The sequence below is a fragment of the Cyclospora cayetanensis genome, unplaced genomic scaffold (assembly GCF_002999335.1).
Source record: "Cyclospora cayetanensis isolate NF1_C8 unplaced genomic scaffold, CcayRef3 CcayRef3_contig_36, whole genome shotgun sequence".
Taxonomy (NCBI): domain Eukaryota; phylum Apicomplexa; class Conoidasida; order Eucoccidiorida; family Eimeriidae; genus Cyclospora; species Cyclospora cayetanensis.
The window spans coordinates 83,274-103,770 of record NW_020312325.1 but is presented as its reverse complement, the minus strand read 5'-3'; the positions used below and the strand labels follow the sequence as shown (position 1 = coordinate 103,770).

Below are 20,497 nucleotides of genomic sequence, written 5' to 3'. Positions count from 1 at the left end.
TTTCAGTTAACGTTTTGGGTTGTGGGTTAAAGGGCAACTGAACTCGAGCAAAGCTCGCTGTTACTTCAACGGGTGGCACAAGGGTTTCCACAAATAAGAAATACTTTGGAGTAACATCCTGTGCCTCACTGAGAGTAACTTCACATCGTGAACCTGGCGATACAACGTGGAGCAGGTGAAAAGGTAACAGGAACTTTTGAGTGTAGATGCAAACACATACGCAAAGCTGCTGCTATACTGTATGTTTTCCTGAATTACATGTACACACAACAGGTAGAATACAGCAATGCTAATCGTTCATTTACACATTTCACGTGATTTCATGGGGTTGCATAGGAGGACCTCTTCGCGGGCCTCTCTGCGGAAGCCTAGGTGGAAGGCGGTAATCCATTCCATACACTCGCTCTCTCTTAGACCTGGGGACGCGTCTGCACCAGGGCAATCGTGTCTTCACCAATAACAACTCCCTCAATGTCCTGCGGCTCTCCGTAGAGTTCTTCCACGAGAACTCCAATCTTCACAGCAAGCGAAACACACGTGCAGATGCACTTGCAATTTGCACTACAGCACATGCGCCTGTCAACCTATATATTTAATGTGATCGACCGCATTTTATATCGTCTGCTTGAGTGTTTCTCTGCAAAAAATAGGCTTATAGATAGACTCCCGCTTCGTTGTGTTCATTACAGAGGATACACTGGAATACGGCATTGAGGTATGATAACTCCAGCTACAGATTAGTGCCCTGGAGTTAAGCCCAAGCAGTGAAACTCACCTTGCTGATCTTGTCAAGTAACGCTTGCCTATATGGTCTGTCGTTTACAAGGCGCTGCCTACAGTAACAGAGAGGTAGCCAAACTGATCGTTCCGCCGTAATGGACTCGAAGAGACCGGCCCCTGCGAATCCTTCCAGGTCTTCTCCATTCGAGTCCGAACTATACCAGCAGCAGCACCGCAAGCATAGCGATTCGGAATTGCATAGACAGTTGCATTTAATCAATACAAGTGAAGGGCAAAGACCGATTATACAATAAGCGTTCTTCCAGCACAAGAGTAGGAAAAAGATAAAAGCCATGCAAACGCAAGCGAAAAAGAGGTTTGCAGAAAAGGAGCAGATAGACTCATTGGTTAGTCGTATTCGCTTCTTCCCCGTCAGTGTCCTTTCCAACCATCTGCAGTTTTTTGTTCACCCATTCCATGGCTACAGCATTGTTGCGCAGGAGGCTTACCGGAAGATCAAACAAGGTTCGCAGGTCAATGCAACACTTTTGCTCAGGAATGCAATAACTGTTGGTTCCCCGTTGCGCTTCTGTGTCCAGCCCAGGGCACGGCCGGCATAGTTCCCCACAATAGCTTCACCGAGTCCTGCGTCAAATGCATGCATTCACATTTGCAAGAGTTTGATGCTCATTCATCTGAGGATCAGAGCTGCATCAGGGTTGAATAAAGTCCGAGGCTCCAAGGCCAAATGGCAAATGAGTAGACCTCCTGAGGCAAACTTCACGTATGCGTCTAGCATCGTGATACGCCATACGTGAAGCTTCTTTGCACAAAGGATGCCGAGAATCACCTGGAGCGATCTCTCCATAGAGCTCGTTGGGGTCCTGGGAGAAGGGATTTTTCGTATGTAGCACGAACGAATACCGGACTGGGAGCAGTTCCTATCATGCAGACACACTTGATATGGCCAATGAATCATTATATCATAGCGACAATGAAAGATGTCTGCCGCAAAAGATCCGAGAATGCGAGTCCCCTTTGCTTACCGAAACCATGGGGCAAGGGCGCTCGATGCTCAAGAAAGCGCATCTCGGAATATGGGGAATATGGGTCCGTATAAAAACGCTGCGCTAGTATTTATGTACAAAGTTTGAATATTTCAGGGACTCCAGGCAGACAGACACCACTATGTATCAAAGAGCTCACTTGCACGAGAACCGCCATGTTGAGCTCGCAATAATCGCGCGACGCCTTCGTCAGGGAAACCCAGGGTCTCAATCCAAAAAGCGAAGCCCAAACTTCCACTAGAGCCTCTGCGCATTTGGTGTCACCGTTCTTCCTCCAGAGATCCATCAGACGAGGCCTCTTGCCGAGACACTTGCTACCTTCGTCGCTGGTTCCCTGGCCATCGATGCTCTGAAGGGCCTCTTCGAGGGCCTTTCTGAGCTCTGTGGGAACAATGACGCCGAGCATTGCTTTGCGGCAAATATCGAAGATGGCCTCAGCTTCGGCGTTCTTGAGACTGCTAGACAGACGCCGTAAGGCAGAGCTTAAGGATTGGAGTGCTTGTGCGTTGTCGGGCGCATGCAAAGTCCGTTGTAAACTGCCGAATGGGAGTGCAATAGACTGAGGCGTGAGCACATCCTTAGGAAGAGAGGCCTTTAGCTTCCCTATGTTTAGAGACTTGGAACCAACCACCGACCTTCACAAAGACACAACAGGCAGCAGGAGACGTCTACAGTTGCCCCACCCAACTTCTCGATCAGTAACCAGCATAACTGGGAAGCAGACATATCGTTACAGCCCAAGATCATTAGCATCAAAAAGGTACATGCTAGGTCCTAAGCTCTAACTATGAACCAGCACTCCAGCACCACCTTCTTGCTCTCATTCAGTCTGAATCCCCAAAGTGTGACAGACCAGGCACTGCTTGAGCACCTCGCAATATTTGGTGCAGACAAAACAAATGGAATGAATTATGCAGCTTGTCGGTACAATACATTGGGGATAAGATATTCAACTACTAGAATAGAGACCACTTTAATAACGTTTAAGGCGCCTTACTTTGTGAACCTGTCTGGAGTCAGAGCCCAGGGGGCATCTGCAGAGGCATCAAGAAGCGCCACATTTCTGTCTGTATGCTTTTTGGCTTTGCGAGTCCGTTCTTCCTCGTACGCTTCGAGAGCGAGCTGAGATGCCTGGCGGTTGAATAAACCAGAACAAGCCCTTTGAATGGCCTTGTCCGGTCTCAAGTCAGGAGCAGCCGCAACTGACAAACTGCTGCCGTCTCGTGTGCACAAAACCTCCACCCACTCCCCTGCCAGCTCCTCCTGAGACAATTAAAAGCGGCAATCTCAGCAATGACCCGCGGCGTACCAGGGGTGTGGGAAAGCCTTGTGGCGAGTCATGACATGCCGCACTCAAACCACACGGCTAAGGACACCTCCACAGGCGCGATGCGTGCTTCGGCCTGAATCAAGATGCATGAATGAATTCTAGCTTATTAGTGCACTCACCAGCTTGCCACTCTCAGCCTCGTCAAAACAAACCGCGAGGAGAACATGAGCGTTTCTCGCGCGGACCGATACATGGCTGAGGATGTCTGGGGAGACAGCTGCTGAGCGGACCAGAACAGCCTGAACGCCTTCGGGTATCTCCTCTTCCCCACTCACGGCGTTGCACAAGAGCACTGTTGGCGACTCATAAACCTTGTCCTGCAGAACGAAGAAGCGCAGTAAGGCACCCATTGGGGGGAGCGCTAGTAACAGGTTTTCTTCAAGCGTGTGCAGCAAGCGTAAACCTGCGGGCTTTTCTTGGCCACTATCCCCAACACAGCAGCGTCAGCCTCAAGCCGAAGCCTCATTTCGGGCATTTTTCCGATATCCAGAGAAGTCATTGGCTATTGCAAAATTCATAATTTACATGGAAAGAGAGCCCGCACCTGAATGCCGGAGAGTTGGTCAATCGTGACAAGCTCTCCCCTGACCCGTTCAACAACGGAAATTAGTTGCCAGGCAGGAAGGCAGGCTGTCTTTCGAAGGAAGGGCTCGAGTCGCTTGATGGAAAAGGCGACACTGAGCAGCGATGACCCTCTTAGAACCTCATCCACGAAGAAGTCCAGAGCTTTTTTGTCAGCTCCCACTTGGGCCCCCAAGTATTGTGCTTTAGGGCCTAAACCCTCCTGTACTGCATCAACTTGTCTGCCTATAAACCTAGACAGACGGTCCAGCAGAGCCTTCAAAAGTAATGCCGCCTCCCGACATTCGTTGCTTGAGCTGTTCTCGGAGACGCAAGCCAGAGCGAGGTCACCCGAGAGATGCTGCCAATCAGCGCACAGGTTCCTGCGGTGAGAAAATACTTACACCACAAAGCCATTTAGCCCTCTGAGGCCATCCTACTCCTGTCGACCTAGGTTGTTGCTCGTTCCTAAATGCTGTGGCTGTTAAGCGTAGCAGTTCACACATGCGGCATCTCAGAGCCTCATGTATTGCAGTGTAAAAGCCTGGGGAAAGATCAGGCAGGGATAATACGCCGCGAGAGAGAACGGGGGGGGAAAAATTCATGGAGTTCGAGGAGAATGGAACTTTGCAGTATCTGGATATAAGGCTTTGCAGCTTGTATGATACCAGAAGGGATAGCCCTACGTGCAACAGCCTAAATTCTGCATGTGGAACGGGAAAGTTTAACGCACGCGAGTTCAACATTGGCGGGGTCGTGGGCGGAAAGACAGAGGAGCAGTTCTCTGAGATGCGTTGCAAGCTGGTGCACATCAAAGGCCGCCGTAGCCTGCAGCAGTAGCCCCTGCTGCTGCTCCAAGACAAAGTCGAGCATTAGAAGCTCCCGTGTCTCTGCTACCCTCGAATCATCACAAGCCGAAAGAGAGCCGTTCTCGTTTAGCTGGAAACAAAGGCGACGCCGCGCTTCGGATAACCGTACAAAACGATTGTGTACCTCTCCAGGACTCATGCCATCTGTCCGCTGTCCCATCTCCGTCAGCACTGTCTCTACCATGTGGACTGTGTCTCCTTGCAGGTATCCTCGTGCATAATCGAACGCTTTCTGAGTCGGGCAGCACACATGCGCAACAATCCGCCCTCGCCGCATCTCCGCAGATGCTTCAGAGTGCGAGCAACGAGCTTCACACTTTCTCTGCTGTAAAGTAAAATGAAGGCCCATGGTCTGGCAGACCAACTTATGCATCCGTGCCTACCTGGTTGCTAAGAAAGGGGCGGGAAGCAACTCACTCTGGCGTCTCTTGCGTCGTGAACGTCTTGAATAACGCTCAGATAGGCCTTGAAATCGTTTACCAATTCGTTGATGTTCGTTTGCACGAGATGTGGCTCCATAGTTATTTTCCTCTCGTAGCTTGCAAGCCTCTCCTTCGTAATGCCATGGTCAGACAACACGCGCCAAAAGGCAGAGAGGTCTCCCCGGGACTCCAGGAAGGCGATGACTGCCTGCATGCGACAGAAAAATGAAGCGACAAAGGCAGCCATATTAATACTTGGGAGAGAACCCAATATCGCATGATGCCGCATCATATGCCGCTGCTACAACCTAGGCAGTACAGCGTCAACACCACACACCGACTGTACAAGTGAACGGCACTTGTGCAAATCTTGCATGTACTGCTCCAAAAGCCGGAAAATACACACCCCTCTCTGTAATGGCCCCAAAGCATTGCCTCTGTCTAATCATAGGCATGGTCTGGGAGCATTATAGAAGTCGCTCGATTTTCGCTAAGAAGGGGTTCGGAAGTCCTGGGTGTGCTTTCTTACCCTGCAAATGCCGATGTCATCTGGAGTTGTGTTATTGTGCAGTTTCTGGTGCCATTGCTCATAAAAGGAGCCGTGCTCGGGGATGTGGTGTTTGTGCATAATCTCTAGGATTTTGTCCCTGATGGCTTGTCCCTGAGATCCCCCCCTCCCCATGGTGCTAAGGCAGCTGCGGATCAGCGTGCGGTGAGAAGGATGGCAACGCCACAGTCTGACTGCGCAGAATGTCAGGGATTCACATGCATGTGCGAGCTCTCTCGGCTTCGTATTGTAGTTCCGCTGCCAATCCAGCAGCCCCAAGAATGCAAAACGTGCCCATGTAAACATGAGCTCCCAGAACTCCTGCTCTTCTGCTGCCTCCGCAGTCGCCAGCTCGTTATACGCCACGGCCTCATGTGCAGCTCTGGCCCTCCCCATAGAGCACCCAAAGCCCTCGGGTAAAGGCGCCTCGTCTCCTTCCCACTGTCGTCGAGGCCACGCACGAATGAGCTCTGCCACTCTCTGCGCCCGTGTACCATAGTCGGGGGAGGAGTGCAGCCGTTCCTCGGACCGACGAGAGAAGGATTCATAGAATTGACGCATCAAGTTGTAGCGGTGCATCAGCGTCATATGTTGCCACTCCACCTCAGCTTCGACAACCTTCTCCAGATAATCTCGATTTTCACCCTTGCATGGCATGTTCTCAACATCTAAGAGACGGATCTGAGGAGCCGCAACAGGCGCGCGGATCAGTTCATACACACCACGGCTGCTGAAGACACAATGCACCTCGAGGCCTCTTGGGTATTCAAATGACCAGTTCCAAGCCTTGCCTCCCCTTGGTGGGGCCAATAGGAAGGGAGGAGGCCTGCCACAGAAGAGGGCACGTCCATTCGCTGAGCTCTATGCCAACTAGCCTACCTGGATGTCTCTGTTGTCTATGGCCTTGTACCACCTGTCGGCAGACCTTTCCCTAAGGCAGCAGGCAAAGCCTTCAAAGAGAGGCTGGATGCCGGGATCGCCTTCAAACTGGGGAAGCGCCTTCGCTGCTGGGACGTGAATCTCTAGACATTGTAGCAATCCGTCGGGAGAATCTTCAAAGGGAGTCTCACAAGCCCTGCAGGTGCATGAGACAACGATGATGCGCATGTGCAAATGCAGTTTCAAACATTTAGTGTGTGCCCGAAATATCGCACTCCCACGTCTTACGTACTTATTTCTGAGATGAAGTGTCTATCTATCTATCACAGCACCGAAGGTGAGGGATACAAAACATGCAAATACTAGAAGCAGCTGACACTGCCGTTTTCTTCCCGCAGCATCCACACCAAAGCTACATACTGCATATATGCTTGAAGCCTCCGCTCACTCTGCAAACACACGCACCTCTGTGGATCTGCAACGACGGTATGCGGCGGTCGAACTTCAGCTGGAGGACATATCCACTGGTACCTTCCTCCCTTTCTCGTTGCTGCTACGCGGGCTGCCTCCTCACTGGCTTGTTTCTCCGAGTGCAACTCCGTCTGCCGCCTCCCCATAATATCAACCATGCCCCATCGCAGCATACAGGGAGTTCGAAGGCAGGCTGTGAGAGATATGCGAATGCTGTTTCTCGTGGCGTCTGCTTCTGTCCGGACCAACATCTCTCCCACGTCATCTGAGAGGGGCACGCGCCTCATCGCCAACGCGGTTTCGGGGTTCCTGAAGGCAGGATACGCGCTCAACAGAAATAAAAAAAGCCAGTTTGTGATCCTCTGTCCTCTCTGTCATTGCCTGTACCCAGGTTGCTTTCTTCCAAATACTTGAAAAGAAATAGATAGATATGGCAAAGCGGCAAGCCCGATCACGCATCAACAGAGGATACAAAATTGTTTAGACGCGTCATAACGCAGCTTTCATTTGAACTAATGAATTGATTCCTTGTGCCCGCACATGGGTGCGGCTCTACATGTGCTGTACTAGTCCTGACAGGTTCAGATGATTCGTAACTCGAGGACTGCGAAAATGAAAAGGCTAGTGCACCCTACAACACCAGCAGAGAATTTCATACGACCATATTGACTATCTATGGCCTACGAACTAGTCATGTGCCAGTTGGGCATCCTGAGGTGTTCCCCGCCACCTTCACATTGTCTGGCTGTCAGTGCTTGGCTCACTGCTCCTGAACAAATATATTGAATGCTTGTTTTGCGTCGTTCCATTTCTGTCTTCTCTCTTCTTGCTCCCTGGCCTCCTCAATAGCCCTCATTTCTGCAATCTTTTTGTACTTAGCCTTCAGGATCTCCCAGTGGGGGTGCATGGGGAGTTTTACGAAGAAGTCCCCTGACTGATCTGAGAACCAGCGATCAGCCTTTGCCTCTTTCAACACAAAGGATAAACCAGGTGGTACAGCATCCCCTCTAAAGCACAATGCCACCCGCTGGAAGCCCACGCTCCGCGAAGTCTCACAGAACTGAGAAACAGGTAAAAAGTACGGACACAAACGCATATCTTGCAGATTTGACATGTCAACGCTCGCCAAAAATATTTCAGAGAATTCGAATGTACAGGGACCAATAAACAAAAAGCACAACTTGAAAGTGCACGAATCCGCGTAGGACGCATACATAGTAAGAACCTCAAACCAGGCCTTTATTCTAAGCACGCCGCAACACAAGCTCACCTCAAAGGCAGTTTGTGATGCTTTATCATCAACTGGGTAATGGGCGAAGGTGCCGTAAACAACCTCTAAACGAGCGGCTTCTGCGCTCATTTGCTGCTGTTGTTCAGAATCGGCTGATGCGCAAGATGCATCGGGTCCACATCCATTCCTGTCGGTTTCTTTTTTTTCTTGCTTGTGACCCTCTTCCTGCCCTTTCCTCTGCTTCGATTGCTTCCCGCGCTGCTGATCTTGCTGCTCCTGTTGCTGTGGCTGCTGCTCGTCGCCACCTACATGCACGAGCATCTTATTAAGTTCCATGCGCTTCCAAGGGCAACTGGCTGTCCCACACGTCCCCCAGTGCAACAACAGGGCGGCCGGCCAGTTGCAAAAGACTTCCACCCCGCATGCCTCGCTGTCCGCATATGTCAGCAGCAGCAGCTGCATATCTCCATCATTTACCTCGATCCTCCAGTAGCTGCAGCAAAATCAATTCGTAGACACCTTACATCGATCAAAGTATAATTTGTGAGCTTAGAAGAGTAGAGGAGAGCATCCAAGGGACCTGTGCTGGTTCATGCAAAAATCCTACAAATACATACTCGCGCCTAGGCTCACACTGGCACACTTGTGAGCCACATATTCATATATGTCTCCACGTATATATGCATACGTCATATAGTCATCAATAAACTTAGTACTCACGCATATATAACTACATGAATGTGGCGGTGTGCACTCTTGTAGATGTACATACATGCATAGACCTAATGTGCGTGGTCTGTGATCATATATATATATATATATATCTATGTATATATATATGCACGAATCGCATGCACGCGGTACAACGTGCAAATATATGTGTAAGGTTACAGGGCTGCAGCAGATTAGCATGGGAGCATTTGCGTAGCGGCATGTGTCTGGGCTACCCTGATGGTAACTACTTCATCATAAAGGGCAAGCGACACCATGATGCAGCACAAGAAGAAACAGAAAGCTAGGTCAGAGCTCGCATTGCTGATATAGGTCAAGAACCACGGGTGCGACAACTAACAAGCGAGATATGAAAGCACGAGGTATGAGGAGGGCTTGATGAATAGGGTTGCCTTGCGCCAAATGACAAGACGCTCAGACGTCAGTACTTTTCAAGACAGCATGGTCAAAGGCTCACTGTGCACTGCTGGGTTTGATTTGACGTATTGGCTGCGTTTCCTTGTAAGCCGAAATGGCATTGAGCAATGCAACCTTGGACAGCATCTGGTTAAGAGCCTGTCTGAGCGGTAGCATGAAGTTAGTCGAAGGACGGCCAGGGTTTGGCTGTTTGAACCATTCGTGCGGGGGAGAGTGTAGTACGAATACCAAATACTCAGGGGCTACGTGTGCTGGGCAGGTGAGGTCCAGCACCGGTGGTGGGGAAGAAGATGGCGAGGGAAATGCAATGTCAGTTGCCGTCTCTCCAAACTTCACCCTCTGACCACAGCTACGAAGCGACTCACGAAACTCCCCTTCGGGTGCCATCCACTCGCCTGGGTTCTTGGCTACCCCCCTGACACAAGGACGTAAAGCAGCACACAGCCTGCCATGGTTCCTACCCACAATCAGCTTGGGGGGATCCTTAGAAGCGGCAGATACCCACAAGAAGCGTTAGGGGCCATTAAAGCTTTTGCAGGCCAGATCCAGGTTACAATGCCTTCAAGAAACAAAAGACCACGCTCATGGATTTAGAGCAACCCCGGTTCACACTGCTCCTCATAATGCAGTGTGAAGCTGTAAGTGTCAGCATGGCGCTGCGTATACTGGCCAAGTGCTCCACCCTCGAAGGTGCAAAATACGCTCCTTCGTCCAATTGACACTTACGCTGCCCCCTTTCCGCCATGCACAGCGAGGACGAGGGACGGCTTTCCTGGACAGGGCTTTCCACTGCACGGCTTACCAGTGTAGGAACAGCTCTTTATTGCCCTCATGAGGCATAAAAAAGGGAGCTTTAAAAGACAGGAGCACCTGCACTGTTTCCGTCTCAGCTGCTATGGGTTCTGGGTGGCGGCGCACTGTGCACACCAGTGTGCGACCTCCTTCAACGGGAAACTCTACGACGAAACTGTCAGCATCTGAGCCTTCTAAAATCGGCAACGCAAACTTTGACTCTTGCTGAGTTTCCGCCATTTTAACGTGTTGCAGCAATAACTGTTGGTCCGGTCGAGGCGGCCTCGTAGAGAAATTCCCCGATGGTATGGCACATGTATCAAGCCTCAGTGATGACCCGTGCTAAAAGAGCTTCGCACTGCATACGGACGAGTTCTGGGGCTTAGATACTCCGATGATGGCGGCTAGGGAGATGCGTGGACCACACACGAACTCCACCAGCGCCTTAGACCTGGATAGCGGTGTGCCCAACGGGTGCTGATGAATTTGAAAAAGCCTTGTATAGTTTAAATGAAGATATTAGGGCGAAAGGATATGGAAAAGCTCTAGTTGGGCCTTCTATTGCCTCAGGAACCCCCCGCGTTTAAAGCACACACCAGGTGCAGCCAAACAGACCACCGAGAATATACCTGTGCATGCCCTGATGGCACAGCTAAAGCTTACACTCATTGAAGCGGCAGAGGACACGGTGCTTAGCGAGAAAAGGAACAGCGAAGAGTAGCCCTCCCTCCCGCAACCCTTCTTCATCCCAGATGCGGAGCAGCCGACGCTTCTATAGCGGGCCGTAGGTTTTGGAGGCTTCCACCCTTCACAGCACCGCTAAATAAGCTGAAATGATATTTAAGTGTCAATCCTATCTGTTCTCATTGCTCTTTATGTTTCTGGTCTCGCCTTTCAATGCGAAGGACCCTTTGCTCCTTGGCCACAATGCCGGGGATGGCACTTGTCAGATGTTGCGGCTGTTCGTTTGTTTATGACCAATCATTTCCTGTAAAAATTAATTTTTTAGAGGCAGTAGATTTTGTAACACTTGATCTGACCGTGTCAGGAGCTTGAAAGAGGTTTTTGTGCCCTCCTTCAATATTCTGCCACCACCGGTCTCTCCCCGGGGTTGAATGGCATGGTGTACATGCGTCAACTGTGGAACAATCACCTTTGAGCCTCTATAGAGGAGATCTTGCCAAGAAGATGTTTAGAATCTAATGAAGACTACTCATCGGATCAGGTGCAGCCAGTTTTTTCAAAAGCCTTATTGCCATACGTTCCCCAGCTTTACCAAAGGAGGGACAGCGTTGTTGCAGCTAGCTGCAACGTCATTTTAACCCGGAGAGTTGCTCGCAGTTACTTAGCACACAAGAATTTGCCACATATTTAGGTCTCCTAGAAACATGGTTCCACTACGCTTCACACAGTGCACTGATGTACACATCGCAGTGACTCGATAGTGCTAAGATACGCGTTAACACTTCGTACCACGCTAGCAATATTAAATCGGAGTCACTAATGAGCTAAATAATTCATTTGGCTTATCTGATATCCCATTTACTGCAGAGAATCGCTAGTTCGATACAATCGGGTGCAATCTTGTGTGTATGGCCCCCAGATCTTATGTGCATCTAGCTATGGTAGAGCGAAGTGCTAAGAGGGTGCAGCTATGCTCACCTGAGCTGTTTTCCCCTCTTATGTTGAGATTCATAAGAGGCGCGTGCAGCGGAATTGAGGGGTTGTGTTGAGGGGCACTCAATAACTTCTAAGTTTATACTAAGTGGGGAGGCTTCATGAAGGAAACTTTCTATGGAGGGTTATACACCACACTCCTGAGTTGACAAAAACTTACAAAAGCAGCTGGAAATTTTCCCGAATAAACCCATGTCTCCCCTGCACGCGCTGCTCAGATCTGTCGACATGGGAAGAGGGACAGCTAAGGTGAGCGTAGCTGCACCCTCTATGCACTGCGCGCATTCCGAGTTAGGTACACAAAGCATGTAGGGCATACGCACACAATACTGCATCCTGGTATTGAACTCCGAGCTTTCTCTTCTATGGAGAATAAATAGGTACATACAGTTACACCAACTAGTCAATACATTACTACTTTTAAACAGAACTACTATGGTAAAAACTGATGATAAAAACCTTATTCCGCTCCAAAGAATCTCCCTGTGTGTGCCATAGATGAAACATTAAATCCACGTAATCACAACTAATTCGTCAGTCGATGTAAAATATTTCTACAACACGGGCATAGGCACTGCGTAGGCAGTGACACCACACTGTACTACCTTTCACTACACTTGTTATGCCCCACCAATAATTGATAGCGAATTGATTAACTAGCGCTCCTGTTTGCATCCCTTGCGTCTTGCATAATACATATGCACCCGGTAAGGCAATTCTTAGTGCAACGGGAACATCAATTCGTAGAAGCACTTAGCCCACAAGCACACGTGTGCCTCCAGAATTTGCCTGCACCGGGCTAAGCTACACTAAATCACTTTCTATTAAGTTAAATACATACTTCACTATTAGTAAGAAATTGACTAACTGCTTTGCCTGTTCACATACCTTGCTTACTGCAGAATACTGCCAGCTCAATCCGAACAGAAGCAGTGCTGTGTACTTGTCCACAAATACTGTTTGCAACTAGCTCGGAAGGCGCAAAGTGTATGGAGGGTATAGCCGACCACATCCTAGCTGTACTCCTCCCTCGTGTTGGGACCTCTGAGGGACGCGTGCGGGAGAAGGAAGAAATTGTTTGGGAAGACACTTGATACTTTTCTATAGGGTTTGTATTTAGCACGGAGTTGATTGCCTCTCTACAGAGACTGTGGTGTGTCCTTTTACTTGGTAGCTCCGCGTGGGTCGATGCAGCTGTTACCCGCGCAATCACTAGCTGCAAGTGTAGCCGGATGCCACGGCCTCCTACGAGCTTTCTATTATTGGACACTCTATTCGATAAGTTAACCATTTGATTTTCTTTTGCAGCAGGCTGAGACAATAAAAGGCTAGCCTGCAAGCTGATGTAATCGGAGTAGCTTCACAACTGGCAAAAAGGCATGAGTTTTAGCCAATAAAATTGCTCGTGGACGCGTCGATACGTTTATGCATACCAGAAAAGTGTGAGGGCCACAAGGATGGTCAAGTACTCGGAGATTTCGTTGCCGAAAAAGATATACCTGGGTTGGTGCCCTGTAGCTGCAGAGCAACGCTTGCTTCTGGCGACATCTTCATTGAATGCAAAATCGCTACGATGGTGGCTGTATTTGTGCGGAGGCAGTCGTCATCCTGCAGGAATTACTGCCGTTTAAGCCTTCATACAAGCCCCAGCCCATTGGTTTTTGCCGAGAACAACTCAACAGCGAGCCTTGGGACAACTAAGATAGCCCCAGCAGAACAATTTAGCAATAGATTGATCATATGAGAAATATAGAAACAGGATTCGCAAGTAAAAGTCACATCATAGCTGGTTTATTGGTGGTTTACCTCCGCCGTACTCAAAGTGGTGTCAGGTGGCCGCAGGTCAGGCAGCGACTCAGCGATCAAACAACGGCCCCGTGAGGCTGTCATATATGATGAACTGCCCGTGATTCCAGGGGCAAATGAGCGCAGCTTTTGAGTCTTTGTTTGAGAGCGAAGAGACAAGTAGGGATCTAGAAGCTTTTGACAACGGGCCTGTGTCAAGGTGCCACACCCGACAGTCGAAGGTGAACGAGAAACCCCAGCTAGCCTGCAATCGTAAGCAGCCTCAGACGGCCCCTCCAACAACGGACCTGTTTTCACACGCAGATAGAGGGCCAAATAGCGTGGAACGGCAAGCGCGTGCAGAACGCCCAAGAACTTAACCAACGGGACTGAGCCCAGGGGAAACAGATTGCTTGGCGAGCAAAGAAGTTCCATTAGGAAAGCGGTAAAATCTCACGCAGGCTGAGGCTGAGTGAAGTGGGCTACGGATTAAGGAGCCGCACTTGGACACCCGCCTCAAGACAAATATGCACTGACAGAAGCTCACCTCGGTGTTCAAGAGTTAATAGCGTTACCTGACATTTGATGTGACTTGGATCAGTTATCTGAAGAGGCGGCGCAGAGGTGCAGCCTGCCAAATCACTCATAGGCGCAGTTCTGAAGACTCAGGTTTGCTGACGGGTGGCATCACTGGAGAAGCGGCAAGGCTAGTGCAGTTAAGTGTTTTTCAAAGCATAAGTTGGTTCACGTACATATTCCGTAACGCTTTTGGTGGACCCGTGCACCATGCCTTGGTCTCAGGTATGTCAGCAGTTATTGTAACGCACATTTTGCGGTGTGCAAGACTCTACGCCAAGCCACCGTTGTCTGGAGATAACTACACGACTAAACCACATCTGTTCTAGCAACGGAGCATTTATTTTCTTAGAACAGTATATATTCGAACTCCGAACCCTCACGGTCAAGTGGACTGACCCTCTGGCGTTGTCCGCCGCACGTCATATTTCCACTTGCACTGCCCCATCCGCACTGCTTCATTAACACAGAGCTACATGTCAGACTTACACGTATGTGCTTGATAATGACGAGTTGCCAGCAGGCTGGCCAGCTCCTAACCGTTCAGCGTACTGTATTGAGCAAATCCAGAGGTTAGCCCCTAGCCCCTTCCGCAGAAACAGCTTATTGAGTGGCAGGCGGATAATTTGTTGAGGGGCAGCAAAATGCACGAATCGCCCAGTACAACTGGGAATCACGCACTGTTTGGTGCCTAGAAAAGTGTGGGGTACTGTGGGATTTCAGTGCCTCCCTACGGAAAACTTGGATGCAGTTTGAAATATAGAGTCTACACATCTTGTTTCAAGCTAACGGTACTCTGCAATAATGCAAATACTCAAGCAGACAAGACACTCAAGCAGTTCTTTACTTATTTTAAATTAAATATAAGTAGCATAGGAGAAAGCGCCGAAAAGTGGTGCTTCTCCCTCTACAGCACTTCTGCTATGATCTTTTAGAGGAAAGCTTAAGCCCTGGAACAGCATCTGGAACATAAAAAAAGGTACCTGCTCCTTCCAGAGAGTTCCTTCTTGCCCTTGACATTCCCAGCAAGGTAAGATCATGTGTGGAGAAAGGAGAGCTAAAGTGCGAGTAGCTTCACCTTCCTCCTAGCTAGTGGCGCACAGCATCTACTGCACAAGCATACATCATTGCGTCTTCGTGTTTCGAGCCAACAGTACCCTGCACTGTCACCCACATGCTCACACAAAAAAAACCCATGACCACGTACAGAATAATTATAATGTATGCATTAGAGTTGCCCACACGACATGGCCAAAGTATAACACATCATAGCGCCTAAACCAAGTATAACTGTACCTCGATGCTGCGTGGCTAGTAGGGTGCAATGAATCTGAAGTGCAATGCGTTGTGTATTTCTATGGAGAGACAAGTGGCGAGAAAATACAAATGCCGTGGCGCAGTGCCTCAGAACAGGGCACAGCAACTGTTTCTTCTAGTAGATTAAAGCAATCCATCAGGAGTGAAGTTCAAAAGAAAAGCATGAATCGTTAGGGTCAAGCGAGGAGCATTATGGGTTTGCAGTAAGAGTCTACTATCTAAGGAAAAGGTATAGGAATAATTATGTAGGCTTCAGGGCCTGCCGTGAGGGGGCAGAGAAGCACTTGTTGTGCCTTTTCGGGTCTGTAAGAATTCGTGTGTGGGGCCCAACTGTACGGCCATCCATCTGTTGGAGCGCCGAACAGCCGGCCACGCACACCGATCCGTTAAAAACAAGCAAAAAAATGAACTAATCATACAAAATATTTGATCATCACCGTAGAATCAGAGATTTGCTTTCATGACGCCTTTTAGTTTGGCATTGGTTTGTCGGCAGCGCCTTCCAACGCAAGCGTCTTTTCGTTTTATGGTTTAGGGTGTACGGTTCCTTCTGTAAAGGCTCATCTAATTCAATAAACGTAATTTCAAGAATCGCCATCTATGCTGCTGTTGTTGGCTCTGAAGCTGCAGCAACTCGGAGCACCACAGACACCCCTCAGATCCGCATCCCAGTCAGAATGCAACCGTCGACCTCTGCTTCAGCAACGAGTTAGACGCACATACAAGTTAGACGCACACCGCGGCTCAATATGGGGGCTCCTTCACTCTTATCGCTCCCATCGTCAGCTTTTGCCCAATTGAACACACACAGGGCCGACGTTCGTCCGGCAAGCCAAGGATTACAGTGCCTTGATGAGCAGTAGTACCAACGCAAACAGCTAAAACAGCTATACGAGCAAAGACAGCATCACAACCAACAGCAATGGCAAAAGCGGAGCGCCTTACTTGATGATCTGTGATTTCGGCTATCCCTAGGCTCTTTCGAAGTTCCGTTACTTCCAATGGCCTTTGCGGCGGCAAATCAGCGAGTGAAGCGAGATTACCAGAGAGCGACAGCCAAAAATCACGAAGGCTGCAACGATGGGTCTTTCCCTACGGCTGACGCCTTTCGGCTTGGAGCAACGCGGGCTGTATGTACTCCAGGATAGACATGACGAGTACTATGAGCAGCTCCTCCCTCTGTGCAGCAACAGTGGGAGCAGTATCACCGGCAGGCGAGATTGTTGCTGCATCACTGTTCTGCTGGTAGGGGATCAGAATGCTGGGAAGACGGCGTTGCTCTATTCGCTAATTGCCGCAACAGATCCTCGGTACACCGCCCTATCAAGCCTCCTCCCAATTATCCAGGCGGAGTTCTCTAACAGGAGGGAAATACTCACTGATGCATCTCATCCTACTCGTGGTGATGGCAGCGGTGCTGATGCTGCTGCACCAAGGGCAACACTGGCAGCAGCATCTGCAGAACTTGGGCAAACAGGTGCCGCGACCTCTTCGGCTCACGACGGATCACAGCTGCAACCCGCAGAAACACCCTCAGACGCAGCAAACTATGCAGCAGCACGGTCAGGAGCAGGCGAGCAGCTACCTGCTGCAGAACCTGCAGCCCCAGTCGCAGCAGTGGAGGCGTTGGTGTCTTTATCTCGAGATGAGCTGCCCTTCCTCGACACAGATGTGGCGCGCACTGCCACGCTTTTTGATGCTGAAGACTTTGACTTCTTTTGCTTAGAATTTGGCCTCAAAGAAAAGAATCAGGGCTTATGGCAGAGAGTAAAAGACAGCAGATACGTTCTGCTGCACCTCCTGGAATTTGGTGGACACCAGCTTGACAGGATGCACACCTTTTCACAGATCCTCAGGTCACGCGGTTGCTGCAGCGACAGCAACTGTGCGAGGAGTGACTGCCGCCGCGATTTCAAAAGGCCCAACAATTACTGCAGCACATGCGACCAGGCAGCAGCGGCTGCTCTGCTGTTGCACGAACGGGATGCACAAGGGGCAACAGCGGGCCCCCTAGATGCAAACGCGACAGTTGCACCCGATTCAACAGGCTCAACAAGAGTGGCGTTTGCTCCGGCTGCAGTACCAGCAGGAGAGGCAACAGTACCAGAAACTCAGGCGTTCCATCTGGCCCAGTCCCTTCGGCGGTCGTTCTCACTCGCTGCGGAGATTCCTCTGCTTGTGTACATCATCAACTGCAGCACGATGTTTGTTGCCACACCGAACGATGCACCTGCTACGGAGGGCCCTTCTATGCAGTTAAGTGTTTCTTCATTCCTTCGCTTGCTACTACGGCTGCACGCCTGCTGCTTTTCTCATCCCAGTGGCGGTAGAAAGAAGCATGTGCATTTCGCTTGCTCACGTCTTACCTGCCAAACTGCAGCTGCAGCAAAAAATGCAGAGGCAGCGAGGACAGCAGACTCACCAAGAAAAAGTGCAACACGGGCTGTGTCAGGATGCTGCTGCAGAGCTTTCGATGAGAAGGAGAGCTTTCATAGGGCCCTAGAGGCACTGAGGGCCTTTGTATTATTTTTGAGCTCTGAAACTACAACACCAGCAGAGACGGCCGACGTAACCTCCCTCCTAAGTCAACCTTCTGAATTCCTGTATTCTCGTTTTCGGTCTATTCGCATTAGCCACACCACCAGCAATTGGGGGCCATTCGAAGACTGTTGGGGCCTCACCGCATGCGCTTCTCTGAAGGCTGAGGAGAAGCTGCACCAACAATGCGCTTCTGTCTGCTTCCTGTCGCGGATACTGGAATTCGTGTGGGATGTGGGTGCATCCCTCGGATTCTGCCAATGCCTTCGCCTTCGCGGTGTCTCTGCAGTTCGGATTTTAGAACGGAGCAGTCAGACAATCCAGGAACATGAGCAGTCGCTCCATGCGGCTTGGGGCCCACACTGGCAGCTGTGTGTGCCGTCAGTTGTCTTGCTGCTGGCTAGGCTCATATCTCTGACAGCAGAGGCCGAGATAAACAAGGCAGATCCGCATGTCACGGGACTGGTGAGAGACGCAAACAGAAGGGAAGATGCAGGAAAAGGACAAGTGGTTGCAGAACGAGAACAGTGCAACAGTAAGGCAAGGAGGGCAACGAATGAATCGGCTCCACAAACGGGTGATACACCGCTCAAATGCTTACAGCAGGAATCACAGGACAAGCCGAAGCTTCAGGAGGAGCTCCTGACGGGTGAAATGGGCCGGCAACTAGTTTCTTTGTATTCTGCATGCGCGCAACAGCAGCAGCAGCGGCGGCAGCAGCAGCTGAACGAGGTGTCCATACACCTCTGGCTGGCGCACACAGACTGGAGAAAATTCATATCTGATTTTGATCCTGTAGAGCAGCAGCAACTCAGACAAATGCATCAGCTACAGCAGCAACACTTTACGCTATCTACTACCGGCGAGGTCGTATCTACCGGATGCCTGGAGCGAGATGATTTGTTGCTGCTTCCAACTGCTGCTGCTGCCTGTTCCTTCTCACTGCTGGCACGCCGACTTGTATTCTTAGGTGCTTGCCTCCCCTGCTGCATGGATGGAGGACCATGGGGGCCCCTTGTGCTGCAGCTGCCTGTAGATCTCAACACCGAGGACGACCCAGTAACTCTAAAGCTGCTTCCCGCCACTCTGAAAAGTCCCCTTGCCGCGCTAAAGCAGCAAGGGCAAACAAGCGAGAGGAAGACGTGCATGAACCTGGGGAAACTGCTTGAGACAGAGGGAGAGGGCTGTTTTGCTGCTGTGAGGCTCCCTTTCCACCCCTCTGTCGCTCGGCTAGTCGACAGCATGCTGGGCAGCTATACACGAGAGCCCCTTCCGGATGATTTCTGGGGCACAATGGCTGCGGCACCAAGAAGTGGAGCAGCACCAACTGTATCAGGTGTAGCAATAGAGGAAGCAGTGGAGCCTAATGCAGATTGTAGAACGCTTGAAGATGCGCTACACGCGGCAGCGGAAAACGCGGCGATGCTGCTGCGGCAGTACGTGATGAAACAACAGCAGAAGAACTTACAAGATCACAATGCCAGCGATGAGGCCTCGGCTGAGATTGTAGTCTTAAACGCCTTGCAGGTACTACTGCATCTTGCTGGAGATGCAGTACTCTTGCATCAGATGGCAACATCAGCTGCTGCAGCAAAGGGTCAGCAGCAGCACCAACAGCCTTTAAAGGAAAGCTCCCAACGGACAAAATGGCAATGCGAAATCGAGGGTCCCTGGGTTTTCGAACAACAGATTTTTTGGAGGGCATCAATGCAACCGCCAGCAGCAGCACAAGGAACAACTAGCGCTGTAGTAGATATCGAAAAAGCACGCTGCAGCCCACCGATAGCTCATGTGTGGAACTCTTCTAATTCAGCACTACAGGTCATAAGCAGGATGCTTGGTATTTATGGCTTAGTTTGCACGGAAACCTAGTCAGTGACAATAAACCTCAGGTCCATGCCCACGGGACATCTGACGTGTCTTAGAGGCATCCATGCACGAACCGAAGAGATATAATTCTCAGAGAAACTAGTTGATCTGTAGCTGACTTGGTGGTTTCGTTCTTTTCGATGCTTTGTGGTGTGGGGTTAATCATTGCACTTGACTGTCACTGCGTCCTCATAAACACCATGGTAGGGGATTCTTAGTGCAACGGGAACATCAGTTCGTAGAAGCACTTAGCCCACAAGCACACGTGTGCCTCCAGAATTTGCCTGCACCGGGCTAAGCTACACTAAATCACTTTCTATTAAGTTAAATACATACTTCACTATTAGTAAGAAATTGACTAACTGCTTTGCCTGTTCACATACCTTGCTTACTGCAGAATACTGCCAGCTCAATCCGAACAGAAGCAGTGCTGTGTACTTGTCCACAAATACTGTTTGCAACTAGCTCGGAAGGCGCAAAGTGTATGGAGGGTATAGCCGACCACATCCTAGCTGTACTCCTCCCTCGTGTTGGGACCTCTGAGGGACGCGTGCGGGAGAAGGAAGAAATTGTTTGGGAAGACACTTGATACTTTTCTATAGGGTTTGTATTTAGCACGGAGTTGATTGCCTCTCTACAGAGACTGTGGTGTGTCCTTTTACTTGGTAGCTCCGCGTGGGTCGATGCAGCTGCTACC

At 50.1% G+C, this 20,497-nt stretch overlaps 2 protein-coding genes across 2 annotated transcripts; one reads left to right on the top strand and one right to left on the bottom strand.

Moving 5' to 3' along the window:
* Window positions 1–410: 410 nt before the first annotated feature.
* On the bottom strand, window positions 411–10,278 carry LOC34621966 (alpha-glucan water dikinase 1, chloroplastic). The gene is made up of 17 exons (XM_026334112.1): window positions 10,049–10,278; window positions 9,287–9,661; window positions 8,137–8,590; window positions 7,631–7,926; window positions 6,861–7,175; window positions 6,396–6,591; window positions 5,499–6,197; window positions 4,965–5,177; window positions 4,412–4,779; window positions 3,662–4,061; window positions 3,237–3,434; window positions 2,785–3,050; window positions 1,927–2,422; window positions 1,571–1,661; window positions 1,230–1,365; window positions 776–935; window positions 411–515 (listed from the first exon to the last, which is right to left on the bottom strand). The coding sequence occupies exons 1-17, from the start codon at window positions 10,276–10,278 to the stop codon at window positions 411–413; spliced, it is 4,998 nt and encodes a 1,665-aa protein (XP_026189897.1).
* A 6,195-nt stretch (window positions 10,279–16,473) lies between these two features.
* LOC34623425 lies at window positions 16,474–19,803 on the top strand. Its single transcript, XM_026334089.1, has 2 exons — window positions 16,474–16,807; window positions 16,844–19,803. The coding sequence occupies exons 1-2, from the start codon at window positions 16,474–16,476 to the stop codon at window positions 19,801–19,803; spliced, it is 3,294 nt and encodes a 1,097-aa protein (XP_026189874.1).
* Window positions 19,804–20,497: the final 694 nt, after the last annotated feature.